General features: G+C 32.1%; 1 protein-coding gene across 1 annotated transcript; it reads left to right on the top strand.

Moving 5' to 3' along the window:
* Positions 1-5,127: 5,127 nt before the first annotated feature.
* On the top strand, positions 5,128-5,714 carry LOC140959187 (uncharacterized). Its single transcript, XM_073417046.1, has one exon. It carries the CDS (start codon positions 5,252-5,254, stop codon positions 5,516-5,518), a length of 267 nt encoding a protein of 88 aa, XP_073273147.1. The 5' UTR covers positions 5,128-5,251; the 3' UTR covers positions 5,519-5,714.
* The last annotated feature ends 8,581 nt before the right edge of the window (positions 5,715-14,295 follow it).

The following is a 14,295-nucleotide window of genomic DNA, read 5'->3' on the forward strand; positions in this document are numbered from 1 at the left end:
GCCACTGTGTTCTGGATTTTATTTTGTTCCTGAAAGGAATGTTGTATAGGAAATAAATAGATTTGTGTGTATCAGTAGTCAGTGTTGTGCTCGGTGTTGGCAACACCGACCCACAACATGTAGCGAAAATTAATTATAAACACACAAATATGATTTTAATAAATAAACACCAGTTTTAAATCATGCACAAATACGAATACTTGTGCGATGTCTCATGGCAAAAATTCACTAGAAAAATATGTAAATCGTTTATACCAAAACAATACTAGTGAAAATAACAAAACTAAATTCTTTGACACTCCAAGGGATTAACATGCATCAAAATAAACCAATACTAAAACTAGATGCGTAAAATAAAAACGTATTGCTTAAAACCAAACGAAATCATTCTTCGATCAACACTCTACGTCAATGTTGTTCTTCGAGTGTTGGCAACACAAATCAGCAACACGGCAAAGTCTGTGACTCAATCACACAAAGTCTTCAACATTAAAAATATTTTTCAGTAATCTCTGTAAAAGGACTATGCACAAAGTCCACGAAAAACCACGCAAAGATAACACAAGAGAAAGCTCACGAAGACACAAAAGAACACTCTTCAAAACCACGAAAGGAGACTCTCCAAAACATCACTCAAAAGATCACAAAAAGGTCTCCACGAAGAGTCTAGATTCGCTCTCTCTCCAAAGCTCTTCTCTCTCTCAGCCTCTCTGCCACTCAAGCCTCTTCTCTCTCTACAACCCCACTTGTCTCTCAAAAGCTTTTTTTTTCTCTCTCAAAAACCTTGTACGGCTGTAAGGCTATACATCTTTATATTATGGCTTTGACCTAAAAGTTATTCCATAGAAGAGTCCTGAAAAATATGGAAACAAGATTTTCATTAGATATAAAACTCTTTTAAACATGGATAAAATATATTGGAGATAAAAATAATATTAAAAACAAATCCTATAATATCTAGATATAAATCAATCAAGATCTTATCAATTATAAATAAATCAAGCAAGATTTCATAATCTAGAAATAAATCAAACAAGATTTTATAATCTAGAAAGGCAAAATCTTAAATTGATAATATCAAAATAACGAAGGAATAAAATATTCTTTTCAATCTCCCCCTTTTTGCCTTTCTGGATAAAACATCCAAAAATGATAATCTTTGTAAGCATCACAGTTAGTTAAGTTTTCCCTGCGTTAGAGTGTATCTCCCCCTGAATTAAACATGTTAGAGCACTGGTGTTGTTGACAATGTTGTCAACACCATCATTAGAACACCTGAAAACATAAGAAGACATACGAATGAGAAATTCATTAATCACGCAAATAGATATGAGAGCAACCCAAAAACAGCATTAAAGACGGAATATAAGTATTCATTCAATCTCAGCAACTCCAGATGTTTTAGCATTATTCCTTGGCATTTTTGGTCCTCCTAACAAAAATATACCATTCCACTTCATTCTCTAGATGTTTACAAGGTTTGTGTTCCTCGAGAAACTCTAGCCCTAGAACCAATTGATCTTGTTCTTTTCTTGGGACTTCTTTTATATAAACTTTCAATTCACCAATATTGATCATTCATTGATTGTTTATATCATAGGATGTTCTAAATAGTATATAGTATTACAATCTTTGTCTTGTTATATCAAATATTATTTCGATTTCTTTCCACCCTTATGGACATTTAAGTTTTTCTATTGTTGAAAAACTTTCGGTACTCGTTGGGTTTCTTAAACACGTGTTTTTCCCCACCTGTGATTTATTATTCTACCTCCTTGAAAAGATAATATTCTTTATTCCAGTTTAATATTTTGATTTCTTTGTAGAATAGGTTTGTCTTATATTTGAATATTTGTTTCCTATATTAAAGAAAACTCGATTTTTTTGGATAAATTGTTTGAACAAATTTTCAAAAATATTTCTGGTATTTAAATAAACTCATTTCTAATAAATAATTCTGAGTTTTGTGTATTAGATGGAACATGTGAAATTTGATAGGTAATAGAATATAATCTATTACTCTCTTTCATAAGCTCTTTTCTTTGAAATTTTGATATAATATTAAAGCTCGATTGAAATCTTGATCTGTCAGATTATATGCAATTGTTGGGTAAAATACTCCTATAATTTTCCCTGTACATAGATTCTCTGAGATTGTTCTCAATATTAAATCTTGAAGATTTCATTCGTTTATCTCATCTAGCAATGTCAATAGGTGAATCTATTTCTTCTTTAAAAATAGTTTTTATCATAATTTGGATTGCTTCGATATGAATCTAAAATATGATTCGCACTACTTCTATCTTGAGTTTTGCAATTTCTCAATTTCTTCATATATATCTCGTCTGAAGGAATATCTTCAAACTTGTATACTTGACCTAGATCTTGGTAATAAATCACTTGTTCAATATCCGGAGTTGATTCAAAGTGTTTTATCCATTTTCTGTCATTTTCTGGACAGTTGATCAAAATATGACCTCTTGTTCTATATGTCCAGCATTTACAATCTTTAAAACTTTCACTAGCTTGGGTTTGAGCTCTTCTGAAAGTTTTCTTTGTTGGTATGCGCCCATGCTTTGAGATGGGTTTGATGCTTGAGACAACATCCTACTTCTTGATTATCCACATCTTTGCCCAAATTTGTAAGATTTGGTTTTTTTTTTCTACTTCATACTATTTTTGGTTTCCAAGAACTACTTCCACTTCTTCCTTTAATGGAATAAGGACGAGTTCTAAAGTCCTTCATTTCATGCTTTTGTGGTTTACTTTCAATGATTGTTGGAAGATCATTTTCTTTACAATATAAAGGAATATGTTTATTAATATCATTTAATCGTTTGTAATTATTTTGTAATATTGTCATATGATACCATTCTGTCAATTTTTATTTGACAAAAGAGGCCTTTCATGCCAAAGTACTTTTATTACTGGGGACATATTCCCTAATTAATATTTCTCTATGGGGACTTGACATTTTGGCGAAGAAAAGTTGCGTTGTGATATTTTTTCGACCCCTGAATTTCATCTATATTTAGTGAATAACATAATTTATTCATCTGCCAAACAAATATCACGTAATTCAAGACTATACATAGTTTGATTTTATTTATTTTTCTTTTCTGTGTTTTGACTGTTAAAATAGTCTACCTCCATAAATTGTGCTTTAAATAAGGTAGTCATTCTCCCAACTATCTTACTAAGAGATTCTTCGACTAAGACCAACTCTTTGGTTTCTGCCGAAGTCATCTCCCAAGCGATTTGAACTGATCTCATCATACTCATTTCTAAAATTTTAATGAATTTTTCTTTATTGAGATCAAATGTTCCTGCTGCAATTTTCATAACTGATGTTCAGTCATCTATGAGTTCTTCTCTATTTTTGAAATCTATTACATCAAGTTAAGCATAACCCCATAAGAAGCATCAGTTCTAAAACAGACTTCTCATAGGGTGTTAGGTGAAAAAGAATGACCTTGTTCCCGCAGGATGTGCATCTCCACCTACTTGGAAATCTATTTGGGGTTCTCTCATATTTGTATTATGAGATCCCATATTTTTCCCTTGGTGGTTCGTGGGAAGATGACCAAGTCAATGAGGAAGGTTCGCCCCATGTTGTATTCATCTTCAGATATCTTGAGATTCGTAAAATATTCTGTGAGGTCTTGAAGATCTTCTAGACTAATTCTTTCTATAGTTGTTATGAGCTTAATTTTTTTCTGAGACAATTTTAATTTGATTGATCATTTTCTCTTCGTCAGTTAAAAGTTTTGATATTACCTTGACCTTTTCTCTTTGTTGTAATAAGAGTTCAGTACCAAAAGATGATAGTAACATGCATTATGAGGTCCTTTTACTATAATTTGATTGTTGTTCTAGAGTTTGGATTCTTATTTGAATATCATTTAATGTTCCAAGAATTTTTTTTGTTTTTCAAGGAATTCCTCAATTTTATGAGATACATAGTATAGCTGATTGCCATAATTTTGTATCGTCTTTTGGATCTCTAAGATCTCAGAAATCTATTAATATTTCTAGGAAGTTAGTATTTTGAATCATAAGTTTACCTTAAGATTCTGACGTGTTTCTCTTTGCCCCTGATGTCTAACATTGGTTAACTCTTGTAAATATTTCAAAGTATTAGAATAAGTCGAGTAAATATTTAATCTCGAACATATGTTCGGATCCATAATTTTTGAAAAAATCTCCTCTTCAAACATTTAATTATACAGTAATAATGATTTTATATGTTTGAAATAATTTTACTCGGCTCTGATACCATTTCTGTCCAGTATAACAAATAAGGATATTTTTGACATGATTAGGGAGTTTAAATAAAATTTTACGGTATAAAGAGCAAATAACAACTTGTGTTTTAATTTGGAGATTTATCTCCAATTTCTCTTGAAAACATAAATAGTGTAGATCGAAATAATTTTCACACATAGTTTATTTCAAGTAATATTTAATCAAATGTACCATACGCAATGGAGCATTCAAATGTAATTCATTGTTTTCATATATTGTAATAGCATCCGTCCAATAGCCTGATTATCTTTTGTTTTGTAAAAGTTGAGTTGCAAATCAAAATAAAGTGCATGAGATAGATGAATATTTGTATAGAAATATGTTTTTACTATATAAAAAAGCATAATATCATACAATTTTTTTTAAGTTTGTTACTTCTAATTTTACATTTTGTTGCTTCAACATAATATTTTTATGTTTCCAAGATACAATGTGTATAAAGTATTAATAATTAGAGCTTTTAAAATTTTGTTGACTTTTGATTGGCTCGACCATCTGAGTCATATGTATGCCTCGACTCACCACTAAACGCCTAAGGTAAAGGTAGAGTTGTCGATTGCCATTTCTCAGCAAATCGGTCGTCATCTAGAACACTGATTAAGAGTGATCCGAATAAAATAAAACGTTTGATCGGATGGTATGATCCTCACAATATTGCAGTTTGGTGAGTATGATTTCTCTTTAATTTTTAAAATTATAATTGTGTAAGTTTACACAATGTACACCAGTACCACTCAAAGCTCCGGACCTGAACTCGTGCTAGGAAACGAGTCAAACCGATTTTAGCATATTCTTATTTTTTTAGGAAAACGCGATTTTAGCATATTCAAGAAAACCGATAAACCTCAGTAATCGTGTTCCTTTCTAGGGTTTCTGCCGCTTGTATTCGGAGAAGGGAAGTGACGCACGATATCATCTGCGGCGGAGCTCACGAGCACCATCAGCCATGGCGAGCACGAAAGTCCAGCGAATTATGACCCAACCCATCAACCTGATCTTCAGGTTTCTTCAGAGCAAAGCTCGCATTCAGATATGGCTTTTCGAGCAGAAGGATCTGAGAATCGAGGGGCGCATTATTGGGTTTGACGAGTACATGCACTTGGTCTTGGATGACGCGGAGGAGGTGAGTGTCAAGAAGAAGACCAGGAAGCAACTTGGGAGGATTTTGTTGAAAGGGGATAATATCACTTTGATGATGAATACAGGGAAGTGAAGCTAGAAAACAGGTAGAGTGTAGTGAAGATTACCTGTATTTTGTTCATCTTTCGTTCTGTTTGAGTTGGGATATTTCTTTACTACCCCATCTGATGGGGGATTGCTTAGTTTTATGGTGGTTTTCCTGAGCTTGCTTATTATGCTCTTGTATTCGACTGAAAGACTTTATAAATGAACCTCTCCCTTTTTCTGTATTATTGATTGCAAATGTTGTGAAAGCGTCAAGATTAAAGTACTGCTTGCTGAATTTTTAACTTGCGTGATATCAGAGTGTGCAAATGATTATGGGGTGCGATGATTTGGTGTATAATTGGGGGAAAAAATCGTGCTTACGTAGGTGCTAGGTCATTCATGAATGGAGTAGATGTTGTTTCAAAAGTGACTTGAGAAGCCATAAGTTAAAGAGACAGTTTTGCTGCATTGTGGTTATTTGCTATATCTCCAGCTTGTGTATTTTTCACTCATTTAGTGGGTTATTGTATCCATCCCAATGCAGAATGTGGCCGTAAATTGTTTTTCTCTTAGGATGCTAACGGGATAGAGTGGTTGTATGTCTCATTGTCTCGAGACTTTCTTGAGATGTTTGTTTACGAGTACCTTCTTGTAGTATAAGGCCTGAAAATATTGGTGTTTTATGCTTATATTATGCAGAGTGCTTGTTTTAAAGTCCATTGGAGAGAGTTTTGATAGGGAATATGCTTTTTGCAATTATTTACCATTTGATAAAGTAACTTAAAGACTGTGATTTTAGTTTTTAGTGTTTGGAATCAGGAATGTGACCCCAAGTCATTAAATCTTTATTGGAGTTTGCTAAAATTTGTATGACTGTCACTATACTGTCTTCAGTTGTTTAATATGTGGTTTGGATGCACAACTGTTCTTTTTTTAAGCCATGCTTTCATTTTTCCTAATTCATTGTTGATGAAAAAATTGTTTTGTAAAATGTTCTCAAGATCGCTTTCATCCATAGTATACTTTATCTTTGTTACTGTAATTTTTGTGGATAAATATTGTGAAGTGTAAATCTCTTAGTTGACTGCTTGTGGGTCGGGCAGACTCCTGCATTTTTGGTTGATCTATACCAGAATATACTTATTCTCGTCTATAGTTTATGATCTCATAATATTGTGTTTCACATACATCTTCGTCTATAGTTTATGATCTCATAATGTTGTGTTTCACCTGCATCTACTTGTGAGTTGTCTGTTATCATCATTCCACATAACCAGAATGATAGAACTAAAAAATTTGGTTGTCAGTTAATGGAAACCTATGTTCCTGGTGAAATTGTTAAGATTGTATGAAAAATGATTGCTAGCTTTAATTATAAGAAAGGAGATCAATCTTGACATTAATCCACAAATCAGACTATCAGCCTTGATCATGAAGGTGAGATTTTTCTTTAACTCAAACTGGTTTCCTTTGAATTCTTGCTTAAATATTTACGCTGTAAGTTGTTTCATATTTTATTCCTCGTGGTATGAATCATATAGTACAAATGAGTAAATTCGATTACATGCGGAATGGTTTTAGATAGTCTTTCTGCACTGAAATAGAAGGATTGTAACGTCGGAAGACCACTACTACTTAACTTTTTCGATGATACAATGATTAAACTCTGCATCTGGACTATCTCCTCTGGCCTAACTGCAGAATTAGTTTTTCCTTTGATCATGGGATATTCAACATCAATTTTTAGGTAGTAGAGTGTGCCTTTATGATTAACAAACATCAACGCACAATAATTGCAGATAAAGAATAATAGTCCATATCTGCATGTTCCCTTCTTCTTGTGGCAAATATTGAAAATGAACGCAGTTGATCGAAACCTGGGATGTTCGTCTTTTTTCTGCCTTAGTACATTATATGATGTTAAAGGTCTCCAAAATGTTCAAAAAACGTCACACTGCGGAAACACATTAAATTATAACATCTTCGTACACTCTAGCACCACATGTCATGTTTCGTTCATACGTTGGATATCCGTCGACAGTGTTCTCAAGTTCTTGTTATGACGTTGAAATATATTTTTTATGTTTTCCTTGATTTTGGAGTCGAATAGCTGTTTAAGAAGATGCATGATTTCGTACCTCCAATCGTTTGCTTTCTCATGTATGTGAGACTGGCTGTGTTTGATGCAATGCTCATTGCTCCATTTGAATTATATTTTGCTGTCTGTTTATTTTCTCATTTTCATCTCCCCCTCAAGATCTGGAGATTGAACCAGGTTCTTTACCCTTAGTGAAAATTATTTACTTCAAATGGATCCTCAATTCACTTTTGAGACTTGGGCTGTCGATAATTTGGGCAAATAAATGTTCTCGATTTCCATAAAAGAAACAATTAGAAAAAAATTATATGTGATTGGATTCAAAACTTTTCATTATTAAATTTTGACTACCACATTAATTAAAATCGTTTGTTAATTAGTGCAAAAAAATTTGTGGCTGAGAAAGTTATAGTTAAGGATATTGTCTAAAAAAAGAGAGAAAAAAATGAAAGGAACATTGTAAATCAAATTTAATTACGAAGTCCCATGTATAAGGATCAAGGATGTTTTATTCTAAGCTTGACTGTAATGAGTTAAAGAAAAAACAGATGGCCTCTTTTTATTTTAAAAACCTTTTACTTTTTTTTAATAATAAAATTTTAAAACAAAAAAAAAATGAGTGAGAAAGAAGAAATAATGGAAACATTTAGCGACTCTTCGCACATGTTGCATGGATGTATGCGATATTTTTGTGTTAATTTTTTTTAATTTAATGTTTTCTTATAATAATTTTTATATTAAGAATGATAAAATCATTTAAAAATTCAAAAGTTTGGATAAAGATCAAATAAAATATTTAATAGATTAAAAAAAAATTATAAAGTGGATATAATAGTGACAAGAGAATACACAAATTTAATTAAACAGATTTTTATAATATTTTTTTATTAAATTGAAATAAGGTAATTTTATAATTTAAGACGGTATAAATATTATAGATACTTACTCCCAACAGTATCTCCCATTGATCGTCAATGTGGTAAAATTAAATAATAATTGATTTAAACTATTTGGTACATAAAATATAAAATAAAATATTATAAAACAAATCAGTTCATATTAAAATAATATTAGATTTTCGAAATTGTCCCGTTACATTATCTTATTAAGATCGAAAATTAATTTTGAAATATTTCCATCTATATAGCTAAACTTGCACTTAATATTAATATCTATTATAGCAAATTACATGAATCAAGATTCATATCTGCGACAAGAGACATATCGAATTACAGTCGACAGTCCTGCTTTTTAAAAGAAGAATACCACAGATATCGGATATAAAGTAAGAAAGACAAAAGGCATCGATCCACGTGTGTGTATATATATATATATATATATATATATATATGTGTGTGTGTGTGTGTGTGTGTGTGTGTGTGTGTGTGTGTGTGTGAAAACTGTTTTTTACAACCATATTAAATATTTAAGCAAGAAAATATTTTTTTTTTGAAAGATATGAAAAACTAATTTTGATTTTAAAATTAAGATTAAAATCCCTATATGTTTTGTTAATGCAATTTACTGAACAATTTTTTGTTTATGATCTTTTGATTGTTCTATTTATCTTAATGGCTCGAAAAAAGTGCATCATCGACGATAAAATAAAATGGACATATGGATTTGCTATGAAATGTATACATATTATAAGTTATCTGACAATTTTTTAAATTTATTTGATATTGTGTAATGTCCACAAAATAATCTCATGTAAGAAATACGCAGGACCTGGTGCTGTATTTTTAATACATGAGAGGATCCAAATCCAATATGACTTTATGTATATTTTCAAATTAGTGTTACAATTTCCGTTGCATAATTTTTTTTTATTTCCATTTAATCATTATTATTCGAAATACACGTCGAGAAATGCAATGATACCTTTGGGACACTATTCTAATAATACATTTAAAGATAAACATTTATCGATACATGTGATATCTATTTATTTTTCCGTTGACTCTATATTTATTATTAAAATATCCACATTCAGATATATGATTAATATGAATGACAATGAGCCAATTCAAAACCAGGCCTCGTAATAAACTCGACCCGATGGGACGAGTTTAGATCCGCTTAATTGGGTCCCGAGTAAGTCTCGAGTTTAACCGGATCTGCTCTGGACCAACCATACATACATNTTAATCCTCCAGATTGATTTCTTCAAATCGATTGGTAAGTTCAGCTGATCAATTGACTGGTCAGTTGACATTGTTTCATCAAAAACAATGTACACAGATTCTTCAACATTTAAAGTTCTTTGTTACATACTTGATAAGCTTTGTTAACTGAAAAATATCCAAGAAATATACCCTTACTTGATTTCGTCAAATGTAGTCAGATGATTTTTATCATTGTTGTGGATAAAATATTTGCAACGAAAATTTTTGAAGTAGGATACCACAGGTTGCTTGCCATGCCACATCTCATGTAGTCTCTTTCTATGTTTCTTATTAATAATTGATTTTGTTCCGAGAATAACATACATTGTTCACTGCTCCAGCCCAAAATCTCTGAGAAATTCCAGAATCGACTAACATTGTTCTAGTAGCCTCTTTAAGGGTCATTGTCTTTCTATCAGCTACTTTTTTTTGCTGAGGTATTCTAGCGGTTGAGAACTATTGCTTGATTCCATGATTTTCTAAAAAGATAGACAAAGTTTGATTGACAAATTTAGTTCCTCTATCAGATCTGATTTTGTCAATCCCTTTTGATTTTTTTATTTAAAAGTCTTTTGAAAATTTTGATCAGTTAAGCAACAGTTTGATCTTTTGATTTTAAGAAAATTACCCAAGTAAATCTTGAGTAATCATCAACAATAACTAGAGTGTATTTCATTTATCCTAAGCTCATGACTGGATAGGACCAAACAAGTTCATTTGCAACAGTTCTAAACTATAGGTTGATGAGTTATCCTTTTTGTTTTTAAAAGATGACCTAATTTGCTTCTCAAACTAACAAGCTAAACAGACTTTGTCTTCGGAAAATTCAATTTTGGGCAGACTAGTGACCAAATCATTCTTGCTCAGATTTACAATGGTTCTGAAATTTAAATGATTTAACCTTTTGTGCTACTACCAGTTCTTTGATAAGTTAGAAGTAATGAAGTACACGAGTTCACTAGATTGAGTAGTCCAATTGATTTTGTGTTTATTACCACATTTGTCACCTTTCATTATAATGCATCTAGAAGTATCTTTGACATTATAGTCAACTAAATAGCCACGATCACATAACTGACTTTTCCTAATCAAATTATATTTAAGATTTTCAACAAGTAATATGTCTTCAATAATAATGTTACCATGGGTAAGTTTAGCTTACCTACCCACAGTTCTACCTTGAGAAGCATCTTCAAATGTGATCTAATGTCTAGTAAACTGAGTCAGTTTAGATAGTAGTTTAGCTTCACCAGTCATGTGCTTTGAACATCCACTGTTCAAGTACCAAACTAACTTCTTGATTAGTTCAGTTCATATGCCCTGCAATCACTAATGAAGAATAACAAGGTATCCATACCTACTTGGTTCCAGATGTGATTAGTCTTTTTGGAACCCAGACTTGTATCAGTTTAACTAACCGACCACTTGCTCTATTCCAAATAGGTTGTGCTTATGCATGTGCGTGGTGTGTTCTGTTTGCGGTAGAAACCATATGTTGTTTACCCTTTTCAACTTCATTGGTCAGCCTATATCTTTTCTGAACAGGCTTGCTGTTAAAGTATTGATTACTTCGAGTTATGCCTAGCTAAACTGGTTTGGTTAGGATTCCGGTTTGGCTTAGTATTGGAACTCTCAGACCAAGGTTGTAAATGGCGGAAGGCGGTGGCGGGGCGGTCGGTGACCGCCTACCGCCTCGGCCGCCTAGGCGGTTGAATTTTTTAAGTAATTTTTTTTTATAGATAATCACGCAATATAATCATTTTTATATAAAATGTGCAATTAAATAATGTTTAAGCACAAATATAATATCATCTAGATAATGTGCAATTAATAAAAATTCATCATCATATTAATGCTATTATGCTAACAAAGTAATATAATTATTTTTACAAAAAAACTAAGTTTAAATTTCAAAGTTTCAATCAATTATTCATCATTAGAACAAGTAGTAGACTAAACATAACTAATCTTCCAAATCATCTATATATGCACCATCTACTACATCCATGATCATCTCATCATCGGCGGCGGCGGCGGGTGGCGGCGGGCGGATTGTGTGTGGTGGTTGAGAGTTGAGAGTTGAGAGTTGAGAGTGAAAACCAAAAATAAAATAAAGAAAGTGAGGTGTGCTAGGGTTTTAATATTTAAAATTAGTTGACTTTGATTAGGTTTTTAAAATTGTTGACTACAACTTAAAAACCTTGACTGCCTGCCTCGCCCGCCTGCTCGCCGCCTCGACCCACCTGCTCGCCGCCTTGACCCGCCTCCCCGAAGCCGTATAGCTTGGGCCGCCTAAAACACCCGCCTTATGCGTAGGCGGTACGGTCAAGGGCCGCCTACCGCCTAGGCGTTGCCTAGGCGGCCGCCTCGACCACCATTTAGAACACTATCTCAGACACATAACCAACACGTAACTTTCTGTCTTTACTCATATTTTCAACAGGCTTTCCACTGGTGGATTCTAGCTAAGCATCAATGGTCATCAAGCAATTCACTTCCTCATCATCACTGGAACTGATTGGATCTTCTGATTCAGGTTACTCAGATTCTGATTCAGCCTACTTTGACTTGTTTTCCTCGGCCACCAGCACCTTCTGGTCATGCTTTTTCTTAAAAAATTTCTTCTCATCCTTGGATCTCCTTATGTCAAAGTATCTCTTGCTCATCTCATATTACCTCCTATCATCCTTCCTAGGTTTAAAACAGTCTGCTATGAAGTTTCCAGTGCCACAGTTGAAACAGGGATTGGAGTCATTAGTTGAATCTCAATTTTGATAAGATATTTTGTCGGAGCTTTGAAAATTACCTTGATTCTTCTGTAGAAACTTTCCAAATTTCTTCACTAACAGTGACACGACATCACTGCTCAATTGTTAAGATGATTTTCATTTAAAATTAATGGTTTTAGTTTCACATGAATTAGAGCCTTAGTCAACTGAGAGGTAGACTTATCATCCTTTTTGGTTTGCAATTCAAATTTATAAGATTTTTAGTCCGCAAACAAGTAATAGAATTCCATCTTGCTCAAATTTTTGGATTCATGCATTGCTATAGTCTTGATATCTCATTCTTTTGGAAGTCCTCTGATTACCTTTAATATCACTTCACGGTTGTTGTATACTCTTCCGAGTGCACCGAGTTCAATCACAAATCCACATACTCTTTCATCAAATTCACACATTTGATTCTCTAGGTTTCATCTTAATATTGTCAAACTTTTGTATGTCAACAGAGAGTTTTTTTCTTTGGTCAATTCATTACATTCGCACAACTGAATCAATTTTTTTCAAATTTCTTTGGCAATCTTATACATTTTGATTTTATTAAATGTGTTATTATCAAGAGTTTTGTACATAATGTCCTTAGTCACATTATCAAGATTGCTTTTTTTTTGGTCATCATTCATCCATTCACCCCTTGTTTTTCCTAACATTTGAAGAGCACATTCGGTGATGACTATTGTTGTATTGGCTTTCGATATCTTCATTGATCCATACATGATAACGGACCACATATCATCATCCTGACCAGCTAAATGAGCATGCGTTCTTATCTTTCAGTCATCAAAATCTTCTTTGGAGAAAATCGGGATTTTGCTGAATGAAGCCATTTTGAAAAAAAAATGTTCAGAGTCAAGAATAAGTCTCACCTTGATACCACTTGATAGGATCAATTGAAGTGTTTAGAAGGGAATTGAATAAATATTTGACACAAATTGCCTTTTTAATGTTAATTTAGGCGAGTTGGCAACAAAATTGTGTTTTCTCGATTATCAATGTCAGTTGACTAACAAATATGTGTGGAATGAAGCGAATTGACAGACTAGAACAAATCAAATAATGGATTGGCTGCCTATGTAATCTGAATCGTAAACTGAAAGTGAGAAGTACTCAAGTTTGTTCTTGATGTTAGGAGAACTCGAGTACAAACTCTTAGTATACCTTAACTGAATGAATAACAGTATACAAACTGTTATCAAATACAAAGAGTTATAGTATCGCAATATCCTAGCACTTTATGATTTTTAATGACCAGGTATAATTCTTTGTAATGTGTGCTCAACTGAATGGTTTTAGTTCAAGTACTTGAAAACTTGAATACTTAAATCTTTTTAAGAGTAGTAGAACTTTACTAAACTGAACTCTTTCTCTATTTATAGACTATGAATCCAACGATCTCGAGTTCCAAAGAAAATATATGTACTATATCTTTTAAAATAAAAATATAAATTTTAATATAATTAATTAAAAAAAATAATATTGATTTCTTTCAAAACAAAGAGAATATAAAGAGATCAGATGAGAGTCATAAATAAAACGGCTCAGATAAAATAGAAGTTTAATTTCATTTTTTTTCAATTTATTTGTAAATTTTATTCCAAAAAACAGAGGTTGTATTTCATTTTTCTTCAATTTATTTTTTAATTAATTAATATATAGAAAATACAAACAAAGAGACATGTATTTATTATTATTACTTAATGAAGATAAAGATATATATGAAAATTCAAAATCATATATTTATACTGGTATATTATATATATATATATATTATTATTAT

The sequence above is a fragment of the Primulina huaijiensis genome, chromosome 1, assembly GCF_012295235.1.
Source record: "Primulina huaijiensis isolate GDHJ02 chromosome 1, ASM1229523v2, whole genome shotgun sequence".
NCBI lineage: Eukaryota > Viridiplantae > Streptophyta > Magnoliopsida > Lamiales > Gesneriaceae > Primulina > Primulina huaijiensis.